Source organism: Ptychodera flava, chromosome 16 (assembly GCF_041260155.1).
Source record: "Ptychodera flava strain L36383 chromosome 16, AS_Pfla_20210202, whole genome shotgun sequence".
NCBI classification, from domain to species: Eukaryota; Metazoa; Hemichordata; class Enteropneusta; family Ptychoderidae; genus Ptychodera; species Ptychodera flava.
The window spans coordinates 17,686,753-17,714,259 of NC_091943.1; the positions used below are offsets into that span (position 1 = coordinate 17,686,753).

The 27,507-nt window shown below is 36.1% G+C and overlaps 1 protein-coding gene across 11 annotated transcripts in view; it reads left to right on the forward strand.

Moving 5' to 3' along the window:
• LOC139114168 (collagen alpha-2(I) chain-like) overlaps positions 1-27,507 on the forward strand; it is a 151,451-nt gene that overhangs the window by 84,793 nt on the left and 39,151 nt on the right. For 5 of the 11 annotated variants that reach the window (XR_011547813.1, XM_070675738.1, XM_070675739.1 and 2 more), the window contains 17 exons: positions 778-837; positions 3,061-3,141; positions 3,845-3,952; positions 4,598-4,705; positions 5,359-5,412; positions 6,460-6,513; positions 7,708-7,806; positions 13,852-13,896; positions 14,566-14,667; positions 15,252-15,305; positions 17,142-17,240; positions 22,093-22,191; positions 22,953-23,060; positions 23,794-23,847; positions 24,085-24,183; positions 26,031-26,084; positions 27,289-27,441. Coding sequence is in view for 10 of the 11 variants with exons in the window: in XM_070675738.1 (XP_070531839.1) it covers positions 778-837; positions 3,061-3,141; positions 3,845-3,952; positions 4,598-4,705; positions 5,359-5,412; positions 6,460-6,513; positions 7,708-7,806; positions 13,852-13,896; positions 14,566-14,667; positions 15,252-15,305; positions 17,142-17,240; positions 22,093-22,191; positions 22,953-23,060; positions 23,794-23,847; positions 24,085-24,183; positions 26,031-26,084; positions 27,289-27,441 (1,431 nt within the window). In the remaining variant the exon portion in view is untranslated. The remainder of the gene's footprint in view (positions 1-777; positions 838-3,060; positions 3,142-3,844; positions 3,953-4,597; positions 4,706-5,358; positions 5,413-6,459; positions 6,514-7,707; positions 7,807-13,851; positions 13,897-14,565; positions 14,668-15,251; positions 15,306-17,141; positions 17,241-22,092; positions 22,192-22,952; positions 23,061-23,793; positions 23,848-24,084; positions 24,184-26,030; positions 26,085-27,288; positions 27,442-27,507) is intronic. The other 6 variants (XM_070675741.1, XM_070675742.1, XM_070675737.1 and 3 more) reach the window with 3 other exon arrangements.

Here is a 27,507-nt window from a genome sequence, read left to right on the forward strand (position 1 = left end):
TTTTCACAAAACTAACCCACTGAAAATTATACTCACTTCATAAGCTTCAAAACGAGCTCCCAAAAGGGTAGATCAAAAAGGTATTGTAAAAGTTTGAGTTGCAATATCTGTCTCCAGGTACTAGATGCACACTACCTCAATTATGAAATTTATGTATTTTGTTTTCCTTTAAATATACACAAATATTTTCTCAAGTACATAGCCATGTAATTTTCTCAGCCTATTAATCATTTTTTTGTGCCATATGTTTTCTTTTTGCAGTATTACATTTTTGCGTGACACAGTTTGTACTTTTCTGAAAAAGATTACTTTTGCATTCTACATCTTTTCTGTAAAAAACAACTTTTGTTGATATATAGCGAACGTACTGTACTTCTAACATTACTGACCATTGTAGCTGCAACACATCGGGACTGGTATATCACATAATTTGATACAGTCTTTGCCATCTGTGTAACCGCATGGGCTCACTGTACAAAATTATCTTATGTGATATATCTATATCTGTATTAATTATCTACATAACAGTAACACAGTTACCTTTAACTGTTAGAATACTATGTGATTTTTTTTTTAACTTTCACTGAGTTTTGGTGCACTCCATAGGAATGTCATTCCTTGCACCATGAAGTTGTTTATTTTCCAGTTCACACTTTTCTTTTTGACTTTTTGTATTTATTCTCTCCTCTGACTCTCTCTGTTCCTAACCACAGTTAAAAAGTTTCTTTGTTCTGTCTTGACACTCTTCTATTGCTTGATCTTTGCATCTTCTGTCAGTGGAGACAGCCTTTGTTGTACTACCAAGCTGTACTCATCAGAGATTTAGTTTTACGAAAGGTAAACTCTTGCATGGTACTCTGAGTAACCGTGTTATCCGAGTCTCCCTACCAATGGTACCTCCTGCTGCTTCTCATAAATCATTGTAATGCTTAACTCTTTTTCATTTGATTTAATTTATCAACCTGAGTTCTGTCTTCCTACACTCTGTTTATACTTTACGAAAGAGTGCATCATTTTTGTGATTGATTGTTTTGCTACTGTACTCTGCAAATACTTGTCCAGTCCATCCAACATACAGGGGCAGCCGTATTGGCAGTAGTTTTTGTGACAATGAATTCTCAATCCTAATGGAACCACAACAAAACTGTTACTGCTCTGCCAATACTCATCCAGTCTATCAAACATGTGGGGGCAGCCATATTGTATGCAGTTTTTATGATGATAAATTCCCAATGGAACCATGAAAATAATATATATTGACACCAAACAGATGTATTTCTCATGGATCAATAATAATGTATGATAAGATTTTATGCTCCTCTGACGATATTCATAACCAGAGTCATGAAAATTGAGGCACTTTAATGAGAAGGAATACAGAACTCATGAACTTGAATTAAATAAAAGCATCACTTCAGTTTTTAAAATATTCACCAATTCAAAAACAAATGAAATGAAATTTATTTTAAATGATAAGTGGTGTAGCATGTTAATTAGAAGTAAAGGCCTATAAAAATATGCTTACATTAAAACAGTTACTTCAAAACCCATAATTATTTGATAAAGAGAGAAATTCTAAAAATTTTAGAATGAAAATTTAGGCATGCATCTAATTTTACCAATCTTGACTACCAGGATACCTGCTTAGATGAACATTAATTTGTTTGTTGTGTACTTTCTAGTTGTATTATCTAATGAATAACTAGTGCTGTTCCCACCACTTAAATCCATTTGTATGGAATGTTTTCACACATTAAACCACACAAGGTTTCTCCACTTTGAATACCTTCTAGATGGCAACTTTCATCGCTCAACGCTAATTTCGTTAAAGTCTTCACAGCAGTCAAAATGCCATTATTGCATTTAATGATCATGATAACATTATAATATGTACCCACTAGACTTAAATTAATCTTACTAGATATACAAGTGAATCAAGCATGTCATGGGCAATAATACCGTAGTCATGAAGTCATGGTCTGTACTTATACCGGTATACAGAAATATTTTCCATGATACAAATAATGGGATATTCCATACGAGTATTACTGAAATAACAACTAAGAACAGCATGCTACACATACAGGTACCCATAAACTCCTACATAATAAAGGCATGACATGACTTACAGGGTGCTTATATTGAGTTCACTGTCCTATACTTGAGCTGAAGCTGTATAGCAAAGTAATGAAACACCTGAAAAAGTCCAGACTTATTATGAAAAGTATGGCATTACATGCAAACACACATGCTGAATGGCACATTGTTTAGTTTTTCCAAATAGTTGAAGGATGCCTTGCATCATTCTAAACTCAAAAGTCACAACATTTACTCTAAGTATGCATGAGATAAAGTTATTTCGAGTTATCGCTGGAGCTGTCCCTATTGGCATGCTTTTAATTTAACCTGATCAAACTCAGTGGGCATGTGAACGTGGCACTTTCTTTTTGTAACATTTTGTAAACATCCTAATTCCAATGGTCAAGATTTCAAATAGGCCTTTTGGTAAATACTGAAAATGTGATGATTTCTCAGAGTCAGAAGCAGCTTTGTCCAATTTTGAGCCAAAACACTCTCAAACTCTCTTTGGAGTCCACAAGAAGCCGTATTGAAAACACAACCAGCAGCTTTGGAATGTACCTGTGCTCCCTAGCTCAGTTGAAGTGTGTCATTTATAGACATTCTACCTTGCAGAGATTAAGAAAACAGCAAAGTTGTATGGCCCACAAATTGCAAATCTGTGGAAGACGCCTTCAGCATTTTTCACTTTTTGTGCCTTCAGTGAGTTATTTCATTTCGTTTATCAACTGTGGATGTTTAGAAGGATGTTACATAAAGATTATGTTACTTTAAGGTTGTTTTAATTAACCACTGCCATACTCATGAATTGTGTGGGTTGTGCGCACACAGTGTTTGAATAAGGCTTTGAACAGGGAAAAGCTGGGTTTTACAACAAACTAAAATGAAAGTGAGTCCCGTTTAAGAGTGCTGCAGCTCAGCGCATTGCATGTAGCCGTATAGTGCTTGGCCACTGACATTTCGGTACTGCTTTCTCTGCAGAATCCACAGCTTTTGCAATATTATCGCCGTTCTAATATATCAGATCAACCCCTGCAAAGTGAAAATGGTTTGTCCGTCAAGGTTAATATGGCTATTTAATATTTTATTCATCTACACGTCAGTAACTCCCTTGACAACTGCTTTCCAAGTAGATTAAAAAGTAGATGAATTAACAATGATGAATGATATTATGCAAAGTCACAATGCCAAGTAAACGTCTCGTCTGTCAGCGTATATAACATTTCAATAAACTATAGTCATAAACAGATTAATTCTCTTTCTACCAGGCTCCATGGAAAAACCACAGAAATAAATACCACTTGGGAGAAAGAGGATTAAACTGCCGCTCAATGATTTGTTTGCAAAACTTTTGGTAGCAAATTAACCCTTTCAAACTGACACTCTGGGAACACACCTACAGTAGCATGAAATGAGAGTCCATACCTAAATGGGCTAGTGATGCACGGACCTGTTCTCAAACCTGATTGAAAATGTAACCGATTCATGTATGTAACCCATATATACCCACGCACCCTTTCCCTAGTTCATCCCTTTTCGGTGGAGATTTTAATAACAAAGCATGTATGTAGGTGATTGCAAAATGTATTTCCCCTTTATGGCTGAGTCACATCAAGCACATGTCACTCTAATTCTATTTCTATTTCTAAATGTTGTAAGAAGTCTTGGCTCATCCTCAATCACCTGTAACTAATGCAGAGTGTGGGTGTTTGGAACTAAAACGCACAAACCTCACAAAATAACCAGCTTTCTCTGTTGGTCACAGATAGTGCCTGGCCTACCAGGTCTCCCAGGTTTTCCTGGAAAAGTGGGGCCAAGAGGACCAATCGGAAGAGTGGGAAAAAAGGGAGAAAAAGGACTTCAAGGACCTAAGGTGATATGTGGCATTCAAATTATTCTGAAAATATAGTGTTGTGTTTCAGGCTGTGTGTTTTATAAATACGACATATGGTCACTTGTTACCCATACATAGTCTTATATTTACAGACTGCTTTCTTAGTCACAGTCATAAAACCAGGTGACCGCATATACGTACAAATAATCAGATTTTTGATTGTTTTGATAGGAGTATACTGTACTGTTCTTATGGTCTGAGATATACCTTAAATGTTCAGTTCAATGAAAGCTCTCAAAAGTATACGGTATATTTGAACGGCTCTACAATGTTATTAACGTGTACACACATGTCATTATATCTTTAAATTGATTTTGAATGTTGAAGTCCATGTGTTTTGTCACAAATTTCTAAAGTTGCATTTATGAGAAAATAAAGGGAAATAATTTATCAGTCCTGTGTAATATTTATTGCTGGTGTATTTACATGTCATATTCACACATACCCCCAGGTATGTGGCATTTCCAACCTCCAGTACAGTAATACTTTCCTTCACATTTCACAAGATTTCTAGAAAAATGTGTTTTTATTTTTTACCTGATGGTGAAAGTTCCCCATGTGATACAGTTTACCACCATACACTTTGCAATAAACCAAATCATATCACTTTTCCCATGCATTAAGGGTCCTCCTGGGCCTCAAGGATTACCGGGTCCAGATGGCCAACGTGGAGGAGACGGATTAAATGGAATTGATGGACTCCCTGGGTATAATGGACTCAAAGGAAGAAAGGTACAATCTTTTCATAAGTTGTTACACACTCTACATCTACATGTACATTAGCAGTGAGAAACAGACCGTTCAATGTATCTGCCACAGTGACCATGGTTTGGTCCAAACCCATTGTTTTCAATGGTGATTGTGGATCTGTCTACATGGAATTAGGGTGAACAAGATAGTGCTTATTGTGGACCTACTTACAGGAAAATGAAATCCAAATGGTTCCTCTGGCAGATCACCATTATTTCTCAAATGCCCTAGCTGTCAAATATCAGTTTGCAGATCTATTTCGTTGTATTTGACACTATGCTTTCTGTAAATGCCAACCGGAAAAGTACCATGGAGACACCATGAGATAGAAATATTTCATTTCATTTTGGAAGTGTCATTTCTTTCAATGTCACAACACGAATGACAGCACATGGCATAAACCACGGCCCCTCCACAAAAGTGGTGGAGGGACCGTGCATAAACATACAACATGGAAATGTATAGAGTCAATCCAGAATTTTCTTTAATACATGAACCCTAGACAGTTTAACAGAAGACTATGCTTTAAGTTAGGATAATAACGTTTATTTGTTATGGTTCTTTCCGCTGGATTTTTGTCAGGCTATTCAGTTCTTACAGAAATGAAATGTTTTTTTCCTCTTTGATCTTATCAGGGGGAGAGAGGACTGAAAGGTGCAAATGGTCCTGAGGGAGAAAAAGGCAACCCTGTAAGTAAATCACTGATGAGAAACATTCCCATGGTAGCAGTGGATTTTGTATCAGTGTCTTTCAATATCTACTGTTAAGGTAGCATGCACTTCAAAGTGAAAGACTTAAATTTTTGCTCTTTCAAAATCAAGAATAGAAATTGGGGGGTCACCGTGCAAATTTTTGTACTAGAGAAACAAATGACCAAAGATTTACTGATATTTAAAATTCAGAATGGCCGCCATCCCCGTGTTAACTCTACGGAGAAAAAAGAAAATTTTAGAATTTAGAAAAACTTAGCCGGTGAAAAGTTTTCTTACACCAAAAGCCTTAAAATGAGCCCCTACAAGCGTTAGATCAGAAAAGAATTGTAAAAGTTTGAGAGTCAGAATAGCTGTCACCAAGGCACATTCTACCCTAGACAAGAAATAGATTTCCCACAGGCAATTTAGTGTAATCAACTCTCAGATGTGTCCAGAATGTATTTATTAGGTTCCCTTTGGTCTAGAAATATTCACTGTACAGGAATATATTCATGCACAGTGGACTCTCACACATTCTCATGTTAGCTACAGTGTGGCCCTCTCCTACGTTGATTTTGGCTACAGTGTGGCCCTCCGGATCCCCTACGTTGATTTCAAGCTAAATGTAGCTTGGCTCAGTGAGCTGTTGTAGCCAGTGCCTGTTTCTCCCACACATTTGGTTTGTTTTTGGCTGGCCTTGCCAGAAGGCACATCATGTATACGAAATCGTAATCGATAAGAAGGCATGTATTAAACCATGGGCTGGCTGTGAGAGTGTAGTAAGTGTACATGTATAGGAGCTAAAAGTTCAAAAACGTTCGGGAACTACCCACAGTAGTCATGTTCATAGAAGACTGTACAGCAGGTATCATTAATTACACTCTGCATACATGTACTAATTGTCCAACGTATTCTTGAATGGTGTGAAACCTGCGTGTGGTATCTGTGGTACATAGGCAAGTGATGAATATCATTCCTCTGCATTTTCGTGTACAACAACATCATAGATATTTCAGAGTCATTGATATTTTTAATTTGTCACAGGGACCAACTGGACCCCTAGGATGGCCAGGACCAAGAGGTCCTAAAGGTGTCAAGGTACGACCAGGCTGCTTATCAAATGAAATTCTGATAAAATCGACAGGGAAATCATAGATAAAATAGACTCATAGATAAAATCCTGCAGACTCATAAAAACCATGTAAAAAGTTTTATCTTTTTACATCATTTTTGTGAGTCTACAGCATTTTATCTATGAGTTTCTAATTTTATCTATGATTTTCTTCTTTTATTTTCAGCCCTTGATAAAGGCTGTCTGTGTACAACCAAAACGTCGGGATTTTAGCAATAAAAAGCCAACCTTTTACCATGCATGAGGACTTGAGTTGTTTTACCAAACCCAAAATTCTTTCTTTGAACTTCATACTTTAGACAGACTATTAAAAAGTGCATTATGTATTGTGTACAAATATTTATTTTGTAACTTGCAGTCCACTGTCATTGACTGTGAGTTACATGTTCCGCTGGACAGCATTCAGTGGACGACTTTTCCAGGCTTTCAGGGGAGGGTAGCAAGAACATGGGTTGTACAGATGCAGAGGTTAGCAGGGGTTGGGGTATTGCCTGCTGTAGAAGCAACATTGTATGGCTCTGCTGTTCACTATCATTGGCTGTCCATGGCATTTCCTTCAATTCAGTTCAATATGCTGTACTTTCGTTGATTTCAGGGTTCTATGTAGCCCTGCGTCTGTTTCACCCTCTCCCATTCTTTAAAAACAGCGTTAAACAATTTATTCATCATGACTAGTCTTGATTTCAAATCCACAAATTCAAGCCAGGAAATTGGTAGACTAAGTTCTTAATCTGCTATCACCTGGTCAAATGCCAATTTTAGTAGCAAACAGGGACAGCCATTGTATAGTTTCCACGGCATGTTTGATCTAATGTTTTTGAGGATTCTTATACATGCTGGTGAGATACAGAATTATACTGTCAAATTAATACAGCTGCCAAAACCAGAATTTAATTTTCAAACTAAAAGTTGAGTTTGCCGAGAAGAGAAACTTGATTCTACCATGATAATTTCTTGATTTAGTGTGCATTATCAGTAGTCATATGATAATAACTATAGTCATGTAAGATAAAAACAAACATAAATTTCATTAGACATATGTGTCCTCGCAATATGGCCTTAACTATTGAAAATCATTGAGATAGACTGCGGCCGTATTTCATGAAAGTGTTGTTAGGCAACCAGTCCGACCAGACTTAACTCTGCACTGTCTTTGACAGGGTTTCAAGGGAATTGTTGGTTTCCCAGGGAAAAAAGGCAGTACTGGTTCACGCGGTATGACAGGCATTCGGGGAGAAGTAGGTGTGCCTGGAGCCAACGTAAGTCATCTTTTATCATAACTTGACTTTATTTAAAAAATGACTTTGAAACTTAATGCACCAAGGATTTTTTGTGTTAACTTTTACTCACTGATTTTCCTACCGGTACCTGGAGCATTGAAAAAAAAACTAACAAGTCTTTGTCTCCTGTTATGGGTACTGTTAATTGTTATGTAGGTCATTTCCCCACACTCATCATGACCTGAGTTCAATTAGTCTAGAACATTCTCAAGGTCACTGCCTTGATGACCTCACAACCTTGAATTCAATTAGTCATGTTTGGAATGTTCTGGAAAGTTGATTAGCTGTGTAAGAGAGATAATTTTAGAACAGTAATTAGCATGTCAATAAAAGTTCTAGATTGTTCTTACATGCCTTTATAAAAGGGACGTGCACAGCTTCCAGTCAGACTTTTGGGATCGTGTCTCTTGTGTGTTACTAAAACTCCAGCAGTAGTCATTCTCAAGACTTTTCAAGACCTTCACTGTCAACGCTGGATTTATACTGTGGACTTTGTGTAGCTTCAAGCCTGCAACCAAAGGACTGTTCATTCATCCGACTGACTGTTACAACTCTGAGACTGGAGCTTTGCCGTCCCAGCTGAGATAAGTAGTCTGTACACTTTAAAGCTTGTATTCTATCCCTAACTTAGCAATTAGTTTTATTTTCGTAATAAATTTTGTTTAAACGTTAACTGCTGAGTTCACCCTTTTGTTCGTTTTCTCTGCACGTAACAAAATTGGGGGCTCGTCCGGGAGACGAATATTTTGAGCCGTTTGACAACATTTTGACAGCCTTTTCAAAACTACTGTATACTGTGAACTCAGCGAAATTCAATCATGGCGGAATTTAAACCAGACGAATTTATGGATGACCTTGATCAGGACACATTTAATTCCCTCAGAAAAGACAACCTCATAGCACTGGCAAATTTCCTTAAAGTAGATGTCAAAAGATCTATGCGCAAGGGAGAAATACAGTTCAAGATTGCAAAACATTTAGTTAATGCAGGCCATTTTGAGGAGTCTGCCTTAAAAGATTATGAACCTGAGTCTTCCTTTGAACTCAGAAAATTAGAGTTAGAAATACAGGCAGATTTGGCACGTGAAAAGTTAGAAATGGAAGAAAGACAGAAAGAAAAAGAATTGCGATTAGAAGAACAGCGATTGCAGGTAGAAATAAAACGTTTAGAGCTTGGACAGTCAGGAAAATTCTTCCCTTCAGACAAGTTTGACATCACTAAGCATTTCAGGTTAGTTCCCCCTTTCCAAGAAAGGATGTTGATAAATATTTCCTCCATTTTGAAAAATTGCTCAGAGTCTGAATTGGCCTAAGGAGTCCTGGTCTATGCTTTTGCAGAGTGCTTTGGTGGGTAAAGCCAGAGAAATTTACATTCAGTTGTCAGTAGAGCAGGCTTCAGATTATGATTCTGTGAAGGAATTAATTCTCAAGGGCTATGAGTTGGTGCCTGAAGCTTACCGTCAGAAATTTAGGGATTGTGAGAAGGTGAAGGATCAAACTTATGTTGAATTTGCTCGAACAAAGAACAACTGTTTGATCGTTGGTGTTCTTCTGAAAAGGTCAGTCAGAATTATGACAAATTACGACAACTTGTTTTGATTGAGGAATTTAAAGGTGCATCCGGAGTGACATCAAGACGTTTATCAATGAACAAAAGGCAAATACATTGGAGGTTGCTGCACGTTTGGCCGATGATTATTCATTGACTCACAAATCTTCACTTCTCATCAAACCATCCCAGTCCTTTCCTACAGAAACAATGCAGGTAAATTTAACTCCTCCTTTTCATCCAAGAATTTTTCAAAGGAGAGTAGGAAAACAAATGACAACAGTTCACAGAGTTCAAGTAACACTCCCACATCATCAGATCCCAAGTCTCAATCTCCTTCTGACAAACAGTTTGGTACACTTTCTTGTAATTATTGTAAGAAAGACGGCCATTTAATGTCAGAGTGTTTCAAATTGAAAAGAAAACGTGAAGGTCAAAGTGGTCAAAGTGGATCTAAGCCAACCGGCTTTATTTCTTCATCAACTCAATTAGAGTCTAATAATGTGTGTAACACATTGTCTGAGGTTAAACCCCTCTTATCCCCAATTAATGAGGTCAAGGTCAATTCTTCTCAAGATAGCATTATGGGTATTTTCGAACCATTTATTCATGATGGTTTTATATCACTTTCTAGTGATTTTTCTTCCGCTACCCTGTCAAAATTTTAAGAGATACCGGGGCTTCCCAGTCTCTTTTGTTGGCAGATACCCTGCCGTTTTCTGAAAAGTCATTTTCAGGTTCTAAAGTTCTTATTAAGGGGGTAGATTGCAATGACTATATTCCTGTTCCTCTCCATAATGTCTATTTGTCTTCGGACTTTGTTTCTGGACCTGTGACTTTAGGTATTAGGCCTTTTTTGCCTTTGAAGGGATTCACCTTCTTCTTGGAAACGACCTTGCTGGGGACAAGGTCATTACTAATCCACTTGTGACTGATAATCCTACTTTAGATCAGGATCCAGAGCCAATTGAACAAGAGATACCCGATTTATTTCCTTCATGTGCTATTACTCGAGCCATGTCAAAGAAAACTTCCGAGAATCAAAATACTCTCAAAAATAATGTCACAGATGTTGACTTAAATGACACCTTTCTCAGTCAGGTGTTTGACACGGATCATTCCGTTATCCCTCGTGGATTTGCAACTTCCAGTAAAACTGCTGACCAAAGTCAGACATTTTCTAGATCAAATCTCATTGCAGAACAACACAAAGACCCAGATATTTTGTCTTTGTTTGACAGGGTAGATGATGAAGGTAAAACTTCAGATAGCTGTGTGTGTTATTGTACAAAGTCTGGTATTCTCATGCGTAAATGGAAACCTCCAGTTGTCTTTGTTGATGACGATTGGGCTATATAACATCAAAGTGTGGTTCCAAAGCCCTACCGTGCTGAAATATTGCGCCTGGCCCATGAAACCCCCTGGGCTGGTCATTTGGGAGTAAGGAAAACTTATCATAAAATTCTCAGTCACTTTTATTGGCCTAATCTCAGGCAGGATGTAGCACATTTCTGTAAAACTTGTCACACATGTCAAATGGTAGGAAAGCCAAATCAGACCATTCCAAAGGCCCCTTTACAGCCAATTCCTGCATTTCAAGAACCATTTAGTAGGATACTAATAGACTGTGTTGGGCCCCTACCAAAAACAAGATCAGGAAATGAGTACATGCTGACAATTATGTGTACATCAACTCGGTTCCCAGAAGCCATACCACTGAGAAATATAAAGACAAAGACTATAGTGAGAGCTTTAGTCAAATTTTTCACTTTATTCGGCCTCCCTAAATGGTCCAGTCCGATCAAGGCTCCAACTTTATGTCTGGAATTTTTCAACAAGTAATGGATCAGCTAGGCATTAAACAGTATAGGTCATCCGCCTATCATCCAGAAAGTCAGGGTGCTCTTGAGCGATTTCATCAAACTTTGAAAAACATGATTAGGACCTACTGTTTTGACACAGAGAAGCAGTGGGATGAAGGAATTCATTTTTTGCTCTTTGCTGTTAGAGAGTCAATTCAGGAGTCTCTTGGTTTTAGCCCATTTGAGCTTGTATTTGGACATACAGTCCGTGGCCCACTTAAGCTCGTTAAAGAGAAATTCCTATCAGACGATGATGATTGTCTGAATATTTTGCAATATGTGTCAGATTTTCGTACAAAACTCTCTAAAGCATGTGAATTAGCCAGAGAAAATCTTGAGTCATCTCAGCAGTCAATGAAAACCAAATATGATAAAAGCACCTCAAAACGGAAGTTTGAACCAGGTCAAAAAGTTCTTGTTCTACTTCCGGTTCCTGGCAAACCACTCCATGCTCGTTACTTTGGGCCATATCTAATTGATAAGAAATTGAGTGATTTAAATTACATCATAATAACACCTGACAGGCGAAAACAAAAACAGCTATGTCACATAAATATGCTTAAGCCATATTTGGATAGGGATAATCCTACTAAAACAAAGCCTGTCAGTACAGTCAGTTCTGGCCATTATGAAGATAGTGATACTGAAACTGACTTGAGTGAAAATACTCTAAACTCAAAGCTGGGCTCGGTCAAGCTTCAGAACTCAGAAATCCTGGAGAAGCTGGAGTCTACAAAGTTGGCACACCTCCAGCCAGAACACAACAACAGCTGAAAGAACCAATCCATGAACATTTGTTCCCAGACATTCCAACAAGGACAAACATCATCTATCACAACGAAGATGTCTGCGACAGTAATTCAATGGAACAACATCGAGACAGACTGAATCCTGCGAAAGCGGAATATCTCCAGGAGGAAGCCAAGTATTTGCCGAACAATGACTTTATAGAACTCAATACAAATAACCGGACTTTGCCATGCATACTTTATGCCAAATTCAGTGCCATTTCAAGTTTTCCAATACCAAATTGCAAGAGGATAGTCATGGGACCGATCATCCTGTTTGCTATTTTTAACAAATTTAGCAAATTTAACAAATCCCAGAGAAACTAATCCCAGAGAAACTACTCTACAATTGAAAAGAGTGTTTATCTTTGATATTAGCTTTACAGCATTTTGAAGTTTATGTTACTTCTTCAAATCAGCCAATAGTGGTTTATATTGATCACAACCCTCTTGTTTTTCTGCAGAAATTTAAAGGCAAAAATCAGAGATTGCTAAGATGGAGTTTAATGTTACAGGAGTTTAATCTAGACATTAGACATATCAAAGGCAGAGACAATTTAATTGCAGACTGTCTCTCTCGTATTTAGAGTTTATTGTTGTTCACTTTCAAGAAACTTTACTTTAGAGTAAAACAAAATTTGAGTACTTAAATCCTTTTCAAGATTACATTTGTAAAAGAAAGATTTTTCTTTGAAAAATTTTCTTTTTTTGAAGAGGGGTGTGTTATGTAGGTCATTTCCCCCACACTCATCATGACCTGAGTTCAATTAGTCTAGAACATTCTCAAGGTCACTGCCCTTGATGACCTCACAACCTTGAATTCAATTAGTCATGTTTGGAATGTTCTGGAAAGTTGATTAGCTGTGTAAGAGAGATAATTTTAGAACAGTAATTAGCATGTCAATAAAAGTTCTAGATTGTTCTTACATGCCTTTATAAAAGGGACGTGCCAGCTTCCAGTCAGACTTTTGGGATCGTGTCTCTTGTGTGTTACTATAAACTCCAGCAGTAGTCATTCTCAAGACTTTTCAAGACCTTCACTGTCAACGCTGGATTTATACTGTGGACTTTGTGTAGCTTCAAGCCTGCAAACCAAAGGACTGTTCATTCATCCGACTGACTGTTACAACTCTGAGACTGGAGCTTTGCCGTCCAGCTGAGATAAGTAGTCTGTACACTTTAAAGCTTGTATTCTATCCCTAACTTAGCAATTAGTTTTATTTTCGTAATAAATTTTGTTTAAACGTTAACTGCTGAGTTCACCCTTTTGTTCGTTTTCTCTGCACGTAACATAATGCTCTATCTATATGGAGAAAAACCAGTATAACAGACTGAAAGCAAGCTGAACAAGTAAAAGAAAATTTGTGATTTCAATACAATGCAGTCACTAGAAGTTCTGGGAATTCTGAACTTTGTTTGAATGCAAAAATCTTCAATATCTGTCTGCCATACTGATATGGAAATTGTAGAATTCAAACAAAGATATTTACAGTATTAGTGTCACGTAGATACTGCACCCAGGTACATTCATAATTTCCGGTATGTAACATCTGATGACAGTAACACTCAGAACATCCAATTGTTATGTAGATTATTAAAGGTATACTGTCACCTGTTCCAATTTTGCCACAGTTACCATGGAAAGAGAAAATTTAACCATCACAAATTTTAAGCGGGTGGCCAATTTTTAAAAACAGTGCCCTCACACAGGCATTTTGAATACCAAGGAACACCCCTTTGACCATCTATGGGCATATTTAGAGTTCAGGTGACTGTATGCCTTTAAGTGTATTTCATTGGTAATTTCATCTTTTCCAACTGTCAGGGAATGCCTGGTGACCTAGGACCAATTGGAAGTAAAGGAATAGAAGTAAGTCCAAAATTTTAGATTGCAAACTCATCTTTCTTTACTATCACAAAATAAAATGTTTTGACATTTTTTAATTTAAAGGGGAAGTTCACCAAGGCTGAAAAAAGTGCCAAGCTTGGTGCTTTCATCACATGATATAGCAGATATGGCAAGGACCATCTCCGATGAGTATGGTATTGTTATTCACATTCACAGCAGGATGTGCATATTTGCATAATTGTTGTTTATGTTATGCAAATATGCACAGCCTGTGAGTGAGTGGACAATGCCGTACCTATTGGAAGATGGTCCCTGCCATGTCACATGAAAAAAGCGCCAAGTTTGTTTCCCATGATTCAAAATACGCTGAGTTGATGAGGCCCTCTAATGTAACATCCGCCACTATTCTTATCAGTTCTTGTAAAAAATCGCACGAGTTATAAATGATGAAAATGGCTTTTCTGGAATAAATGACCCAAAAGCTAGCATATGGTATATTAAGTAAAAATCATCCTTGGTGAACTTCCCCTTTAATAATCTCATCTCTGCTCAAAATAAAATTTAGGTCAATATTAGAAAGCACACAGGCAATTCCTCTCCATCAAGCTTCTTCTGGTCAAACGTCAAGAAGCATCCAAACGTTACTGAAACTGTTGGTGTATTCATATACATCAATGTAATTTGTTTTAGGGTCTCATAGGAATGCCAGGGCTGCCAGGTCCTCTTGGTGAGGATGGTAAACCAGGTGATAATGGTACCACACCTGGTCCAAGAGGTGCAAAAGGGAGAAAGGCAAGTTTTCATATCTTTGTCATCAGACAAAAACTGCCACCATTTCCTCTTTATTTGTCTATATGTTTGTCTTTCAACTTATTTTGCAATCTGTAGAAAACTACCACTTAATTACACATGTGCACAAGGTAATATATTCTTCTAAAAATTGATTACAGAATGTAAATTGCGTGATGTTCTTTAATGAATCTACGTGAATGGGGCAGTACCTCATCAATATTCATTATATCCAAATATGGGCATAATGATATCATGTACTACCCAAACCAAGCTTCAAAAACTCTGTTATATCCTGTTATCATCATGGCATCACCCTTTCTTCATAATGCAAAGTTGCCATGTGCTACTTTTGCCCCTTTAAAGTAATTACATTAATATCACAGTACACATTGTTTTCTATTTGCATATTGTCAATATGCAGAACTACATGACGATACATACAAACTACAAAATCATACTAATAGATATTTATGTTGAAATTATTGATCTCATTGTATTGGAGATAAACTGCTTATAATTACTGTCACTGGTGTGCAAGTTATTTTTCTTTGTAATGGAGAAGAAGTTTGGACTTTTGTTTGTAGGGACCGCCAGGTGGAGTAGGAAGACCGGGCAAGGCAGGGCCAGAAGGTCTACCAGTAAGTGTTGTTGGCAATGATGGCAAAAATTCCACCCTGCATACATAATCTGTTGATAGCTCTTTGAAAAGAGCTGCCTCTTATACTCATCTGGTGGAAAACCTCACATTTTCTAGAAAAAGTAGAGTTAATGAAAGGCGGAGAGTTTAGTCTCCATGGTTGCTGTTTTGTAATAAACAATTTAAGTGCATGATGCTAATAACCAGTGACTTGGTGTGTCAGCCTCAGGTATTGACAGCATTATGATCCCAGGCAGTACCTTAACTAATAGACCGTAAAGTGAGAAAAGTAACATATCTCGTGCACTTCCTTACTCACAATACTGCAATGTCAAATCCCCCCTTCCAGTATGACATGACAAGGTTTTGGTGTCAAGAGGTAGCTTTTGAAGGCAGGATAGAGCATCAAAAAGCTTGACATATGGCTATACAGCCCTCTTATCAAAGTTGGATACAAAATTTGCACTGACTTTTGGGTGTTCCTAAGCTGGAAGTGTGCTACAATTGCAAATAGTTTGAAAGAATTAAAAGCTGCTGTCCCTTCTCTTTGACTTAACATGGCCAAGCCTGTTAATCCTTTTAGCGCCACAGTGAATTTTTGTTGTCTTCATAAAATATATCTCAGTCAATTTGTTTTCAGTTTTTTTGCAGAAATTTTGATTAAAAATTGTAGCTTATAAAATATAGTGTCCATTTGGTCCAAAATTATCAAAAAATTACAGAAAAATCCATAAAAATTGTTAAAATGTTGCACTAACGTTTGGTGGGAAAAATTACAGCACTCAGAGGGTTAAGGGGATTCTTATTCAAATGTATAGGGTCTGTACACTCCTTGAAAATCCTTGAATTTTAAAGCCTCCAGAAAAGTCCTTTAAAAGTCCTTGAAAACAAAAGGAAGCCCTGGAAAGTCCAGAAAAATTGATAATCTGCCCACAATTTCCAAAAATGACAAGATGATCAGTTGTTATATCATAAAAATGGAATGTAAAATGATATATACAATGATATACTGTAAAAATTAGATCTTGAAAAATGGCATTTTGGACCTAAAATTCCTTGAAAATTTCTGAAAAAGTCCTTGAAAGTCATCAAATTTTAAGTGACTTTGAGAGTATGGACCCTGAATATAAAGAGAAATTTTCTTTTAAGAACTTAAGGAAATTTTCTTTGAAGAAATTAAGCTAATTCTTTGCTTTGACATTTGGTATACCAATTCTCCAACTTGAAGATGTTTTCATTATTATTATGTTATGTATCATGACAAAAGGACTTGTACTTTTATTGTGACTCTGTAAGGTAGATAAAACCTTTCTTCCGGTAAAAGTTCAGGTTAAATTTTGTTAAGTATGAGACTGGGTTTTTTCATTTTTGGTTTTCAGCTTCTTCATCAGTTTGTGGCTGTTCCACTTCTTGAATCTTCCCAAGTCATGTATAAATCAATTTCTTGTGTTCATTTCATTTAGCTCAATGATAGAGTTTTTTGATAAAGTGAACAAGTGATTGCAGGGTCTGTACCCCAAGGGAAAAATCCTTGAAATTTATGTCCTGGAAAAGTCCATGAAGTTTAGTTCTTGAAAGTCCAGGAAACTTTATAATTCACCCACAATTTTCAAAAATGACAAGATTATCAGTGGTGATATCATAGAAAGGATATGTAAAATGACAAATTAAAATGATGTATTGCACAAATGATGTCGGAAAAATAGTATGTTGGATAAATTGCCGAAAAAGTCCTTGAAAGTCTGTGAATTTTTATTGATTTCGAGTACTGGTATGTGGACCCGATGATTGATTGACTGTTGACCAAGTCTTACATATCCTTTCTTGCCCCTGACAGGGTTTGCCGGGTACAAATGGAAAGAGTGGTGACAAAGGTGACAATGGCCCTGAAGGAAGCAAAGGCAACCTTGGATACCCTGGACCAAGTGGACCCAAGGTAGGAAGGTCCGTTGGATATTTCTCCTTATTCATCATACTCACACCATTTACTCAACACATGTTGTAAACTCTGTGACCAGTTAATGCATTTGTTCAGAAAAATCGATGGTACAGACCCAACTTTGTGATTGTTGTGTAATTTAACCCTCATGACCGCCATGGTTTTGCCCAGACCCATTGCTATCAATGGTTGGAGTGGACCTAGTTATAGGGAAGTGGGGTGAACAAGTCAATAAGTTGTGTCTTCATGCCAAATGAAAGTTTACCAATCCTTGTACAATGAACAATGTGTTGATATCAGAGATATGTCTTCAAAAGTTACACTGGCAGCATATACTACAGTTTTGTTAATTCTGTAGATCAAATCTGTGTAGAAAGAGCTTGAAAGTTTCGAAATCAATATGGATAATGCCCATAAGCCTTCAGTGGCATAAGCAGTTCAGCAGATTTCATTACTCCACTGTTTTGCATCTTTACTGAAATAGACCAAGAACAAATCATATTTGAATGGTTATGATTAATACCCATGGTGGCGCCCAATGTTATCATTTACTGTACAGATGCTTTTTAGTGTGGATGATATACTGATTCTCTAAAGTCATTTGGGATGACATTTGACAGTAAATTAATTTCAATATGACATGCATGCTGAAAGGGACTGATTCTAATGGCAGGCAGAACAGGGCCCTGAGTGTTAAAAATTAATAAATGTTACCAATAACTTTACACAATGTCATTTCAGTTACAACAGCATATCATCAGAGTACATGATTGTCACTGAAAATCTTACTTGATTCACAGTATTTATTCGTGTGACACCCAATGCAAGCTAGAACGATTGTGGAGGAGAGCATTTTGGTTCAAAGTATGATTAATATCACGGTAAAGGCTATTTTTGCACCAATTCTTTTCTCAGAGTTAATGTCAAGTTTCAAGTGTTAGAATCAAGATATTTAGTTCAAATTTTCAGGATAACTCCCTTAGTTAATACTTTCTCCAAAGAATATAAAAATTGTATATTTGTAGCCATGATTTTGAAATATGACACCAATCAATATTAAAATTTAATTTTTCATATTTTTAGCTACTATAGACTATAGTCTATAGAAGCTATTGGGATGGGTATCCGTCCGGCGTCCGGCGTCAGTCTGTATGTATGTATGTATGTATGTATGTATGTATGTATGTAGTCCGTTTGTGAGGCGTCCGTCCACTCAAATATCTTGAGAACCGCAGTACTTACTGATTTGATATTTGTTGTGTAGATGAAAAATATGATTTTGAGAAACTGTTTTTTTTTTAATTTTTTGATATTGTTGAAAATAGGCAAATTAATGCCAAAAAAGGTGTTTTTGGTAAAAAATCTTCTTCTTCATAACCGCTGGTCAGACAGCTTTGTTATTTGGTATACAGGTCCCTAAGGATAACCCAACTTAGATTTGTTCAAATTGTGATGAAATATGCAAATGTGTATTTTAAGGAATTTTTTGTCATTTTTGGTTAAAGTTTGACTTACATTGTATGTAATTCTTGTACTGTATAAACCCTATCAATTCACCCAGAAAAAAATATTGATATGTTTTTAAATAATTGAATTAATTAGGAAATCATCAAATCCAAAATAATTTTAGTGTAGAATTATCAGAAAGTTCAACTTTTTTTGACAGTTCATAGTGAATTGAGGATTAAAACATGTAAAGGCAACTTTCCTGAATCCCAACTTTGATATATTCTGAACCACCATTTATGTTATCTAAAAGAAATTGTTCATAATAGTTTGTCATGATAGGGTGGTCAAATAAATAGAGATAGAGAAAGTTCTAATTTCCATTTATGGTTGACTTGGTAAGGATAAAATAAGATTACTTTTTGAGGAAAAAATAGAGTGGTCAATTAAAAGAGTGGTCAAAGTGGTAGGGTTTTTACGGTAAAGCTGGGCTGTAAGATTCCTAATGTGCTATTTATAGCAATTATGCAATCTGTGTAAACAGTGCAATGAAAGTGTAACATGATTCCTTATGATGCTTTTGATGACCTTGAACTTCTTAAGTTTCAAACATTTCTCTCTTCAGTGTGCTTTCTCTGAGTACGTACAGTCTCAACTTATTCAACAGAACTTACTTACAATGTTAATTTGAAAGTTAAAATGTGCTTGGTTAATAGAATGAAAATACTGATATTAAAAGATAACCAGCTCAAGATTCTTTATAACCTGACAGATATGCTGTTTTTTTATGACGTAAATCTTGATTTAAGCAAGTCTTGTTTACTTTAATTAGAATGTAATTAACTCTCGTTTATTTGCTATTATAGACTAATATACCGGTAGTCTGTTGAAATATGCAAATCTGTATTTTTACGGAATTTTTTTTCCATTTTTGGTCAGGTCATCCTGGAATGAGCTATCAAAGATATCCACCTTCTTCATCAATACATGTGTCACAAAAGGTTATTCTGTCAACTGTTGAGTCGCTTGTTTTTTCAAACCGCTGGTCAGACAGCTTTAATATTTGGTTTACATGTCCCTAGGATGACCTTATTGAGATAATTACATAGAGTCAGGAAATACTTAATTTTGTATCCATGTCTATAGTAGCTTCAGGGACTTTGGCCCTATGTGCGTCCGTCGTCAGTCTGTATGTATGTATGTATGTATGTATGTATGTATGTATGTCCGTTTGTGAGGCGTCCGTCCACTCAAATATCTTGAGAACCGCAGTACTTACTGATTTGATATTTGTTGTGTAGATGAAAAATATGATTTTGAGAAACTGTTTTTTTTTGATTTTTTGATATTGTTGAAAATAGGCAAATTAATGCCAAAAAAGGTGTTTTTGGTAAAAAATCTTCTTCTTCATAACCGCTGGTCAGACAGCTTTGTTATTTGGTATACAGGTCCCTAGGTACCCAGTAACCAACTTAGACTTGTTCAAATTGTGATGAAATATGCAAATCTGTATTTTTAAGGAATTTTTTTGTCATTTTTGGTCAAAATTTGACTTACATTGTATGTAATTCTTGTACTGTATAAACCCTATCAATTCACCCAGAAAAAAATAATTAATTTGATTTTAAATAATTGAATTATTAGGAAATCATCAAAGCCAAAATAATTTTAGTGTAGAATTATCAGAAAGTTCAACTTTTTTTGACAGTTCATAGTGAAATGCTTACCATCTTGGAGGATTAAAACATGTAAAGGCAACTTTCCTGAATCCCAACTTTGACATATTCTGAACCGTCATTTATTGTGCCCTGTATGTTATCTAAAAGAATTGCTCAAAATAGTCAATAGAGATAGAGATAGAGATAGAGAAAGTTCTAATTTCCATTTATGGTTGACTTGGTAAGGATAAAATAAAATTACTTTTTGAGGAAAAAAATAGAGTGGTCAATTAAAAGAGTGGTCAAAGTGATAGGGTTTTTATGGTAAAGCTGGGCTGTATAAAGATTCCTCATGTGCTATTTATAGCAATTATGCAATCTGTGTAAACAGTGCAATGAAAGTGTAACATGATTCCTTATAATGCTTTTGATGACCTTGAACTTCTTAAGTTTCAAACCTTTGTCTCTTCAGTGTGCTTTCTCTGAGTACGTACAGTCTCAACTTATTAAACAGAACTCACAATGTTAATCAAAGATATCCACCTTCTTCATCAATACATGTGTCACAAAAGGTTATTCTCTCCATAACTCAACAGAGCTCTGTCAACTGTTGAGTTGCTTGTTCTTTCAAAACCGCTGGTCAGACAGCTTTAATATTTAGTTTACTTGTCCGTAGGATGACCTTAGTGAGATAATTTCATACAGTAAGGAAATACTTAATTTTGTATCCATGTCTATAGTAGCTTCAGGGACTTTGGCCCTATGTTTCATATTTTTTTACATCTTTAAATTTAATAATAAATTAATATTACCAAATTAGTTATAAATATGTTGACACTATTAATTGTAAGATTTGTACGGCAGGATTTGTAAAGAAAATTTGTTTTCATGATTTTACATGGTTTACATATCAAAAATTATGAAAAATTCTTTCAAATTTCAAAATGTGATTTTTCAAAAAGTACTTCAAATATAGGAAAATTGTGCCGTACAAATCTTATCTGTAACCTTGTTAATAGGCTGTAAAAATTCCATGTCCATATCTCATTTCAAAGGTTGGATTTAATTGGTATAAAATTATGTAGGAAAACTGTTATTCTGTCAAAATTTGTTGAAAACAAGCCATATCTGCACCCCTCTTTTGAAGTCAAAGAGCAGTCTTTTTGGTTAATCTCACTTTTTACACTTCTTTGACACTCAAAGAATCTAAAAATGCATTTATAATAGCAGTCACGCATTCTGAATGCAAGCACTGCCTTGTCAAACTTTCCTAAAAAACAGTAAAAAATGACTTTCCCTTTTCAAACATTTTTTAAAAGCTAGGGGACCTCTACCATAGTTAATACACTAAGGACTCCCCAACTTCCTCTTATTTGGTCAGTTTTTCAGAAGTTTCAATGGGCTATAACTCTGCAATGCTTATGACCCCAAATGTCTAGTTTTCTTTATTCCACAGAGAATGTTGACTTCTTTCATGTTTTAATAGTTTTATTGAAGTTTATAACTGACGCTCTAGCCTTTACCGCTAGATTAATATCACCCTGAACCATAGTTCAGAACAAAATACAGATCAAGAAGTACAGTATGCATTTGAAGATTCTGCTCAAAGAACTTGTAAAATATTCAAAAAATCACTCCCTGTCAAATACGTTAGAGGATCTCAATTGTCAGTTAGCCTAGTAGACCATCAATATGAGTCCAACACTCTGTAGGTAACCGACGTTCATGATATATTTTGTTGGCAGGGAAAACTTGGTAAGCGAGGACCAATAGGTTTGTTTGGACTTCCAGGTGAAAAAGGAGAACAAGGCACCAAGGGAGATGAAGGAAAGATGGGACCCATTGTGAGTACATACAGACCTCATCTTAAATCTTCACCCAGTAACTACCAAACAGTGGGTACAATTGGGCTGTTTGCTGTTGACGTCATTGTTCTCTCATTGACATGCAAAACTGAATATTTGTGTGAAAATTTTAATTTACGGTTGTGAATGATGTAAACAGAACGTTATAGGCAACTACTTCTGTTACAATAAAAAGCATAAAAAGGCATATTAATGGCCCAGACTTCAAAATGCAACAACAGTCATGTATGCAATAATGATGGCATTTTGTCTGGATTCAAGCAGAAGTGTCCCATTGCTCACGCAAGCAGCTATTTTCTTAACAAACTGTAACTGAGATCAGCTAATTTTCTTACTCCAAGAGCTTTAAAATGAGTCCCATGAGTGGTGGATCGGAAAAGAATTGTAAAAAATTTGAGAGTGCAAATATCTGTCTCAGAGTTAATGGAAAACTGACATGTCAAAATAGATTATTACTGTGTGGAGATCACACAGATGTGCAGATCATTTTGAATGCTAGTATGAATAAATTTGATTGGTACCTGTCATGAAGAGTACCATGATCTTACTTTGACTCTGTTTGAAATACTCAGACCAGTAAACGCTGATGAAAATATTTTAATGTCTTCTGCTGACTTTCAAATTTAATCCTGGCCCCCAAATCCACAATTAATCAAATGGAAAATTATCTGACAAGATTCCGGACTAGATTAATGTGGTATTCTGGAAAGACAATGAGAAATGTGTACATTTTTCTTCAGGGACTGCCCGGCCTTCCTGGACCTCGTGGCTACCCTGGAATGCATGGAAACAAAGGCTCCCCTGGTCTGAAAGGTGACCGAGGTGTGGCAGGACCACCAGGTTCACGGGTAAATGCTACAAATTAAAAGTATTTTCGTCCAACGTGTGACAAGTCATTAATATCTATTGGAGACAAATATGTATGAGCAAAGTTCAGTTAATAGTAAAGGCTTAAATCTTCTGTGCACGTTTGAATTCATTAGGAGCTGTTAGTAGTGATGAAAAATTTAAGCATCGTCAATCCATTTTTACAATTTTACCTCATGTGCATATAATGCAAAAAGTTACAAGGATTTGAATCCCCATGAGACATACTTTAGGGTGGTGCATGTACTTCCTGATGAGAATTTGAGTGAACATTTGAGATGAGGGTCATTCTACTGTAACTTTTGCCATATTTTCAATCACTGTTGTTCACAGATGAACACAACTTCCTGTTCTCTACCCCCAAAATCACATCAAAATACTTGTTCAACAAGTTGTACATGTGCCCATGTCAAACATTATTGTTAGATGCTAATTTTCAGTCCTGACCAGAATTCATCGCCAAGTTGGTCATTGGCCATGAAGTATGTTATCAAAGCATTTATTTTATGTTTATGTCTACAAGTACAGAGGGAGTAGAGATCTGAAGACTGGCAATTTAGCATGTTTTAATCAGCAGAACAACATGAATAGTTACTCACATGCAACACAAATAACAATTTGAAAAGCTGGGGACTTTGTCCTAGAAAATGACCCATTGTGTGTACTTTTACCACAAGGTGTCAAACAAATAATTGTTTATATTTCTTCATCCAGGGTATAACAGGCCTAAAGGGTGTTGATGGTGAAAAAGGTCTTCCGGGTATTCAAGTAGGTTTCTTTACATGTTTTTTAGAACAACTTTTCAAAAATATGAAGAGCTTTCTAACTTTCCATAGCATGAGGGCGCTCTTTGTACACCTTTCTTTTCAAAAGTAGATGACCTTTTGGTCTCATTACAGCCTATCTTGCTTCTCAAGTAAGAACAACAGGTGATGGAAACTGCTTCTTGAATATTAGTAGTGCAATATCTAACTGACGTTTTTCCAATTTTTTTGTCATAATAAGGGAGATGCCGGACCATATGGTTTGTCTGGTCCACTTGGTGAGAAAGGTGACAAAGGAAAGGAAGGCAGGCAAGGCTATTCTGGAATACAAGGTCACATGGTGAGATATCTTCTTACTTTCTGTATAGATGTTACAAAAAAGTACTGCTTAAAATTTTTCAAGGTATCTCACTTCAATTTCTGTATTAACTTAATTGCAACATAATCAGTTGCCTATGCCACATGAGAAATATTTACTGTTTAGTATTCAATTTGTGTATTCATTTGCCCATCCACATTGTATTTAAGATAATACCGTAACTACATGTAAGTTGTGTGAATGCATATGAGAAAAGGAAATGAATAAAGAAAAGATGTTTCCTAAAATATCACAGGAACTATTGAACAGTTTCCACTTCTACCTGTGAGAAAGGATTTTAACTCTCTGGGTATTTTATATCATTCTTCACGAATGTATTGAAGTAATCAATCTATTGCATCTGTGATGTTTTGCTTCGCCAAAGTCCTTTAAAACACACTTAGGTACCAGCAAATAGACTATCAGTACAATATCTTGCAAGACATGAACAAAACAAGCACTGAAGCAGTATTCATCATCTGCACCACTTGAAGGTTGTTCTATAGTTACACCGACAATAATTTTGATAATTTTGATAATATTTTCATTATATTTGTTCAAGAAAACTTATTATATTGCCAATGTTTTCTTTCAGTTTGCTGACAGAAGTAGAATGGATTAATCCTGCATTATATACACAATTTTATTATTGAAAAAGGGACTCGAGCTTACACTACATGCATACAGGCTATTAAAAAAGCTTAACACTGGAAATTTGAACAGGAATTGGAAAGTAGAAATAGGGGCAAGAGTTTCTTTAGGCCTCCATACCTAGAAAGCACTTTTAATCGCAGACTTTCCTTGGAAGAAGCACATCAAATACAACTTTTGGAGGGGTTTAGAATTAGGGTTAGGCTTAGTTTTAGGGTTAGCATACTTTAGAGTGGTATATCCTTAGTACCTAAGAAAAAAATTTGGGGGTAGGGCCCTGACCTTAATGCCCCATTTTTTGCATTATTTTCATAATTATATTTTCAAACCAAAGTTGGTTCGTGTAAATGTGCTAACTGAAGGACGTGTATTGAAGTATCACTGCTGGCTGATTTGGACCATGCCTACACGTTTTAACAGGCTTAATAATAAATGGGTGCCGCACCCATAAAATGGCGCCCCCACTGGAAAATACAAAAATCAGTATTTCCTACACATACACATCGTGATTATACCAGAAACAAGCATGATCCCTTGTACTTGAATGCACAATACACGATGGTCAACATTTTGTTGTTGTAATCTTTATTTTCTCTGTCATATGATTAGTTTTTAAAAATGGCAGGAAATCTAAAATGATGTTAAAACGTTTGAATTTACATGCCACTTTTGACACTCATGCATGACAGTGTTATACACTTTTTTAGTCTTTAATGGGTCGAATTCAAAGAAAACTCTTGGAAAACTAAGGATATTTTGAGATCGGTTTATTAAACATTTGCAGCTATTGGGGCTTTAAGGAACTCTTTCCAAACAAGAAACAGTCTTTCATGATGAGAGCATGAATATAGGAAGACACATAAAAGTTTGAGCTGATGGTGCTTTAAACAGCACAGACTCTTGAACTGTGCAGCACAGCCATAAACAGTGCAGCTTGTTTCCAATTGTTTGAAATTAATCTGTAAGATAAACTATCGAAATCTCCAGAGATCTTGCAAAGAGCAGACCTTCTGACAATAGTTTATGTCTCTGCAGGAAGCATGGTCTTTGATAACCTCATCACTGAAACTGAACAGTCGCTGAACAAGAACGGTACTCCAGTCCTCCATAATTTGCAAATTTGGTTCATTTTATCGCTGACAAACCTAAAAGTGTTTGCACCCTTTTTTCAATTACAGGGTTTTAAGGGATTGAAAGGAAAACAGGGACCTCCCGGACCGCCAGGACCACCTGTAAGAACAATTTCTTTCTTCCCGGAATAATTTGTTGTAATAATTTATTTCTGTCTGGTTTGTTTGACTTTGTAGTGACTAACTCATGATACACCAAGTATATGTATACCAAAAGACTATGTTGAATGACCAAAACAGCTGCAGAATATTGGGGTGAATTTGTGGTGAATGGCTACGTCTTTTGATAATAATTTCCATCCAGAATATTGATGAATGTTTTGTTTTGTTGCATTTCAATGTGTTTTGAAAGACAAAAGTGTACAATATGCGTAGTCACAGTGTTTTCAGACTGATTTAACTTGCTTCTGTTTGAGTTCCTCATCTTTCTATCTGTCTGTATGGTGAAATCATTTCACTTCTGATACCATGGTTGTCTATCTGTGTTGAACAATAAGTAGAATTCTATCCAGCATTTCAATCCGGTGAATATACCAATGGTGATGTGAATTATATCAGGATATTGAGCTTGGGAAGACACAATTCAAATTATGACGTGTATCCCATGTCTCGCAAAACCTCTTCTGTTCACTGAGAACTTATTCCCAGCAATGGCAGATAAAGAAAGCCCAACAACGATAATTCAATATAGGATAAAACATGTTCTATGGACAACAGCCATAATACCACCAAGCTTTGTTAAAGGTCTTTTGCTTTTGATGGTAAAGTCAACTGACTACAAACTAGGGAAACTAGTAATGATAGTGAAATTTGCATAATGATGGTGAAATTTGCTTGTACAAATATTTATGGCTAGTTTTCTCTTTTTTATTCAAAACTTTTCTTTAATCAATAGTCTTAGAGCTTTGAAAGTCAATATTTATCTTTTTGTTGTATTAGCCTGTTAATTTTATGATCATAATCACTTCCTTATTATCTGGCATTAGAAATTACAAATTTGGCCAAAGTTCAGTGCAAAGTTCATTATGCTATAAGCAAATACTACAATCAGTAGTTTTTACTGCATTACATATCAGAATGCATATCTTGAGATAGTTCATTCTTCCCATGCAATGGGACGATACCTATTTGACCAAATTATGTGTCAAAGAAAAATAGAATTTTCTCTAGCCATGTATCTTTTTATTTAATTTCAGGTTGCTATGCAGTAATTCTGTTATGGCTGTTTTCATAAAAACCGACCAGAGCTACATCTTGTTTTTATCTTGTTTATAATTATTGACTTGTCCTCATTTATTTAATTCAGGGATATGAGGGTTATTCTGGGTCATCTGGTATGCCTGGACCACCAGGGGAAGTTGGACCACCTGGCTCAAGGGGACATGCAGGTCCAAAGGGACTGCCAGGAAAGGCTGGACAAAGGGGCCCACAAGGTCCATATGGACCTAAAGGACCTAAGGTAGATCTTCATTGTAGTATCAAAATTAAGATAAATGCACCTAAGGGACAGATATTCAGATTCTCA